General features: G+C 53.6%; 1 protein-coding gene across 4 annotated transcripts in view; it reads left to right on the top strand.

The window, feature by feature from the left end:
- The window catches only part of MCF2L (MCF.2 cell line derived transforming sequence like), a 98,986-nt gene that overhangs the window by 58,537 nt on the left and 34,449 nt on the right, over positions 1 to 6,000 (top strand). For all 4 annotated transcript variants that reach the window (XM_045283987.1, XM_045283989.1, XM_045283986.1 and 1 more), the window contains exons 8-11: positions 1,750 to 1,869; positions 2,514 to 2,705; positions 3,436 to 3,627; positions 4,869 to 5,028. In XM_045283987.1, coding sequence (XP_045139922.1) covers positions 1,750 to 1,869; positions 2,514 to 2,705; positions 3,436 to 3,627; positions 4,869 to 5,028 — 664 coding nt within the window. The remainder of the gene's footprint in view (positions 1 to 1,749; positions 1,870 to 2,513; positions 2,706 to 3,435; positions 3,628 to 4,868; positions 5,029 to 6,000) is intronic.

Genomic DNA, 6,000 nt, shown 5'->3' on the forward strand with positions numbered 1-6,000 from the left:
TTTTCCTGCGTCCTCACTGTGGACCCGGTACAGGTCTGGGTGGTGGGAAGAAATACATGCCCGTCTACTTGGAACTTCTGTTGTTCTAGGGCAGATGTTGAGTATGGGAAGGGAGGGATCAGACCCCAAACAAGGAAACAACATAAAAACAAGATAGTCTCAGAATGTAAGTGTCAACAAGGAACATACGTCGAGAGGGTGAGATAAAGACTGAGGTAGGCTGATGGCTGCAATCTGCAGGAAGCTCTCTTTTAGAAGTCATAGTCAGACAGCTGTCACTCGAGTGGCCCTGGGTTACCCTGGGATGGCAGCAGCCAGGCCCTGAGCCATTCACAGTGGGGAGCAGGAAGATGAAGACGAGGCCTCCGTCCTGGCTGCCCTCCAGATGTCCCCAACCCCGGGCAGCAAGAACAATCACTGACGTCCTCATAAAGAGATCTGTACCCCTCTGGTCTGCCATCCTCAGCGACCACCCCTTTTTGCAGAAGCTGGGTGCGTGCTTAGTCTTAGAAAGATTTCTAATAAGAAAAGCGTCCCTGTTTAGAGAACATAAGCAATGACAGTTTTAAAAATCACTTCTCTTTAGCCCTCCTCTCATGCCCCTGTCAGCACCATCAGCTACTAGGAGTTGAATGCCCACCGGTTACCAGTGTAAGGTGGCACGGCTGCTGTCGAACAAGGGCTGGCAGTGCCTGAGACAGTGCGGCGCAGCCTTACCATGCTCCCTGCGACTCCACTCCTGGAGGGAACTGGAAGCAGGAAGAGAAACAGACCTGTAAACAGCGGCTAAAAGTTGGTAACCACCCAAGTGTGTCTGAGTGGATACATGGATAAGTCACATGCGGTCTGCCCATAAAATGGGAGCCTGTTCAGCCATGGGGAGAAAGGATGCTCTGTCCGGTACACGCAAGAATGCGGATAGACCTCGAAAACCCCGTGGTGTGACATGAGTCATTCAGGAAAGGGCAGATCCGGTAGGGTCCCACGGAGATGAAATGTCCAGAGTAGGCACATGCGTAGGGGCCCAACTTTGGTCCTGGTTTCCCGCGACAAGTGGGGCGGGGCATGTAGAGGTCTTGATCCGTGTTTGGCGGAAAAGGCTTGGGAGTAGATGTGGTGGTGACACAACGTGGGCAGCATTAATGTCACTAAGTGACACACGTGAAAGCAGCCCCCACCACAGCAGGAACATTTTAGGAAGCTCATCACAAGCTGGAATGAAAGGAGCCGTGCAAGTCTCCTGGCCCAGTCTGAAAGTCCCGTAGTAGCGGCCCTGCATCATGCTTGTAGTACTGCTGTCTTTCCGTGTCTCAGAAGATTTGAACTTGGGCCATCCCATTTTCTCCTCACAGTTATTGGTGGTTTGGGGGTGGGGGGGAGCGAACAGGTCATCTCCCACCTTACAGTGGTAATAAATGGAGGTCTGGAGAAGTGAAGCGACCCCACCAGTTTCAGAGGACGCCCAGCACGGTCCTCTGAAGGTTGCTCGCTCGGCGTTTAACTTGAACGTGGCTTTCATCCGAGCCTCAGGCCAGTAAAGCAACCCTTCCTGCTCAATGGCGGCTTATCTTGGTTCCTATTTGTGCCCTTGTGTATTTCAGAGTTCTCTGGGTCTGGGGTGGCCTTCCTCCGGCTTCCTTCCAGGGATCCGTAGTGAACTTCCACATCCCGGCTGCCACCCCACTGGATGGTTTCCTTCAGCACCTTTCTGAGGGCGCCCTGGCCTCACCCTGCCCTCCTTCATTCCAGGTCAAAGCTGCCTTGGACGTTGTGTCCCAGAAGATCCTGACCTTCACGGACGTGGGCAACAGTCTGGCCCACGTGGAGCACCTCTTGAAGGACCTTGCGAACTTTGAAGAGAAAGCCGGTGTAAGCCTGGGACGGGGCCCCGGGACAGGGCTGTGGGGTGGCGGAGGGAATGCCAGATGCTGAGCGCTGCTCGGAAAAGCACAGCCATGTGGGTTTGGCTCCATCCTCAGTGGAGCCGCGATTGTGCCTGAGTGGCATCCCCAGGTGGGGGGCCGCTCCATGTACCCCATCCCTCAGACCCCTTGGGCACATGGCCCTGCCATTTACAGCAGGGATAGCTGCCAGGGCCAGGGGTGCAGCTACCCCTTTAGTTATCAAACCCGTGCCGTCCATTGCCTCTCAGACAGTGACAGCCCCTTGGTGTCAGGTTTACCGGAACGCGCTACAGCTCTGCTAGGCTCATCAGAACGCACGGTAGAGTTTGCACACACACCGCGCTCCCCCCAGAATAGCTTCAGGGGTTAGGTGGCATTTCCATTAACCCAGGCAGTAACCAGAGAGAAACTATATACATCCTGCTCCTTCTGTGACAGATATCCCCTTACAGTTAGCTGGCTTCACCTCTCCCTGCAAATAGCTGCCCCGGGGGGCTCATCACAGAAATAAACCTGGTGTACACCAAACAGCCTTTATGGCCACATCTCCGTGCATGCGTGCCGAAAAATGAAGCCGGCTCGATTTTCTGGGGCGGCCTTTCTGTGCAGGTGTCTGTAGAAAAGGCCCGAGGCCTGTCCCTGGAGGGCAGCCAGCTCATCGAGAACAAGCACTACGCTGTGGACTCCATCCACCCCAAGTGCAGCGAGCTCCAGCACCTCTGCGACCAGTTGGCTGCCGAGGTTGGGAAGAGGAGAAGCCTGCTCAGCAAGGCCCTGGAGCTGCACGGCCTCCTGGAAACGGTAGGCCTGGCTGGAGACCCGATCCCCCACCCTGGCCACCCATGCAGCACACATCCTCCATCTCATGTAACCACCAGCTCCCTCGGTCATCCCAGGGGCGAGAGGGTCCTTATCCGGAAAGCCACAGCACACTGGTTCTCCCTCAAATCCTTTTTCCCATCGGGTTGCATGGTCGTCCCCAGGTACAGTTCTAGAATTCGAGGACTACAGTTCTTGATTTCTTGAGGAGAACCAGAAATGTGATGCCCTACTTTATTACCTTGCATGTTAGCCTCTCCTGCTATGAGTAAACGTGATTCTAGTTCCCCCCACAAGCCAGCCCATTGCGCTGGTGTCAGCCTGGATGTGTGAGGGTCAGCATGTGCTCAGAGAGGTTTGGGGAGGTTGTTTTTCCCTAAGGAGCTTCCCAGGCCTTTCTTCCAAGGTAATTCTGGGTGGACTCAAAGCACCAACCGTTGGTGTAGTGCCCAGGGACTTCCGATTCTTTTCAGCCCTATAGACTATGCCCGCCTCTTTGGAATGCCCTTATCCTTCCGGTGGAATCCCTTAAAGGTAATGGTGCACTGGTAGAAGTGTGATGAGAGAGTTTTTGTGAAATTTCGAAGAATATGCCAACAGCATATACTGTAATGTTAGACAGTACCCTGGGGTCTTTAAGCAGAGGGCACTCAGAAGCGAGAGGAAACTTCTAATGCTGTGGCTTTCTTCTCTTGCCATGTTCGCGCTTTAGTCCATGCGGTGGTGTGACGAGGGGATATACCTGCTGGCTTCACAGCCTGTGGACAAATGCCAGTCCCAGGATGGCGCGGAGGCAGCCCTTCAGGAGATTGAGAAGTTTTTGGAGACTGGAACAGAAAACAAAATCCAGGAACTAAATAAAATTTATAAGGACTATGAATCCATCCTCAACCAAGACCTCATGGTAATGCTCCCTTTGACTCTCTTCACTGAGCTATTGAACCCCCCGACACATGGTAACCCCAGGCACAACGGGGTGTGGAGGGGTGTTTCCACTGCCAGGTCCCTCACCGTCCCCATCTTCCGTTGTGGATAGAACCGTTGTGAGCCAGGGGACTTCCCTTGGTGGGTTTTCAGAAGTATATCCCTAAGTCTTTCTTCCTGGTCCATCTTAGTCTGGAAGCTCGTTCCGTCTGTTCAGCATCACAGCAGCTCCCAAGCCTCCCCTGACAGGCGGGTGGGAGTGTTGTGAATGCTGGGAAATTGTGTTCACACCTCAAAGATGGCTATTTAATCCTCGTGAACATGAGAGACTTAGAGCTGGGAACGTCACCTTGCCCTTCTAAGAAGCAGTCCTCCTCCGTCCCACTGAGCTCGTCCTGCGATGGGGGCACTGTGTGCCCGTGGCATAGCCATTTCCAGTCAGGCTCAGTTACCACAGCGCTTCGTGGTGTTAATGGGCATCCAACTCCTAACTCACTAAAACTCACTGCCATCGAGTGGATGCCAACCCATAGTGCCCCTGTGGGTTTCCAAGACTGTAACTCTTCACAGGAGTAGAAAGTATCGTCTTTCTCCCTCTGAGCGGCTGGTGGTTTTAAACTGCTGCCCTTGTAGTTAGCACCACCAGGGCTCCCAGCAAGCTGTCTTAATTCTGCAGAATAAGTTAATTTTGTGATATTCTTCAGAGTAACCCCAAAGAAATGTATCCTGTTTGCTAGATCATGGGTTCCCCAACTTATCTGGCCTACCAACCCTTTTTCGGAAAACAGAAATTACTCAGTACCCCTCTGGCAATTAAAAACGTTTGTCCTGGAGCCCGTTATCTAGGATAAAGTGTAGGTTACCGCCGTCCAGGCCCCCTTTGGATGTTCCAGCCCCACCCCCTAGGGGGCAGTATCACCCACTTTGGGAGCCACTGGTCTAGACCAAGGCCCTCCAGCTGTTTGAAGATGGCTGTGGATGCCCTCCCAGCAAGCTGTCTTTCCCCTGGGCCTCCTCCCTCCTCTCTTAACTGGTTTCAACCTCCTCACCATCCCTGGAACCCACACCAGACACAGCCCCACCAAGGGGTCCGCAGACACCGTGTTAGGAAAGTCTCTTCGGTGCGTGCTGAGGCAGCTGCATGATTGGTACGCCTCCGCTGCACCGCCGTGATGCAGTGTTCTGCTCCGTGGCACATTCAGCTCTCCAACATCCCTTTAGGAACACGTGCAGAAGGTCTTCCAGAAACAAGAGAGCATGGAAGAGATGTTTCACCGGAGGCAAGTGAGCCTGAAGAAGCTGGCGGCCAAGCAGACCCGGCCGGTGCAGCCCGTGGCTCCAAGACCAGAGGCATTCACTAAGTCGCCCTGCCCCTCCCCAGGTATGCCTCGCTCACACGGTGCTCACCCCTCAAAGCGGTGGGGCACCACTGCAGAATGATCTGGGGACTCGGGCTTGGCAAACGGAGGAAGCAACTTACAAAACGCCTCTTGCCCGTCTCCTCCGTTTTCCATTCCCATCACCATGTTCTTTAGGGATCTGAGGGCCGCATCTGGCCCACTGACTGTTTCATATAAATAAAACCATCAGAACACGAGCCCTCTCACCCGTGCATGGGTTGTACATAGCTGCTTTCACACCACCACAGCAGAGCAGTAGTTGTGACCAAGGCTGTGGGGTCCACAGAACCCAACGTATTTGCCAACTGTTGAAGCACGTTCCTGTCCTTTTCCCTCGGTCCAGACCATGCTCCGTGTTTTAGCCAAAATAAATTTCCTCAAACTCAGTTCAGACAGCCAAGACCTCTCCGGGCTCTCTGTGTCCCCAAGAATCATTTCCAAATGCCTCTGGGTTCAGAATCCAAGGGCCACCCTGTCCTGGCTGACTGACCGTCAGCTCCTCCCTCACCCAGACCATTCCTTAAGGCCACAGTGGGCACCTGGCCTCTTTTGGAAGACTTGTGCTGTCGGCTGCCTGTTCACAGGAAACTGAGTGTAGACTGGGCTTGGGAACATTTACTGCCTTTTCCTATTTTCCCATAAACTTTGGCCGGTCAGTCATACATTTTGTAAGAACCCCCCAGAGCCACAGTATGCCCTGGCTTATTTCCCTAGATTGAGGACTCCAGGCCTGCTGCTTCATAATGAACCTCTTCTCCTGTGTCACCCATGGAATCCCCGGGTGCCCTTCTCCCTCCGTGGAAATGGGGGTCCCTGTTTGGCATGGTTCTCAGTCTTTTCCAAACACAAACCTCATCTCAGAACTCTCATTCTCCATCCTTCGCATTTTTATGGTAATTTTTAAAAAGATCCTTCTCTGGGTCCCATCCCCCACAGCCCCTTTGCCCCCTACT

This window comes from Echinops telfairi, unplaced genomic scaffold (assembly GCF_000313985.2).
Source record: "Echinops telfairi isolate 266 unplaced genomic scaffold, ASM31398v2 ScPeMD7_7467;HRSCAF=8505_1, whole genome shotgun sequence".
Classification (NCBI taxonomy): domain Eukaryota; kingdom Metazoa; phylum Chordata; class Mammalia; order Afrosoricida; family Tenrecidae; genus Echinops; species Echinops telfairi.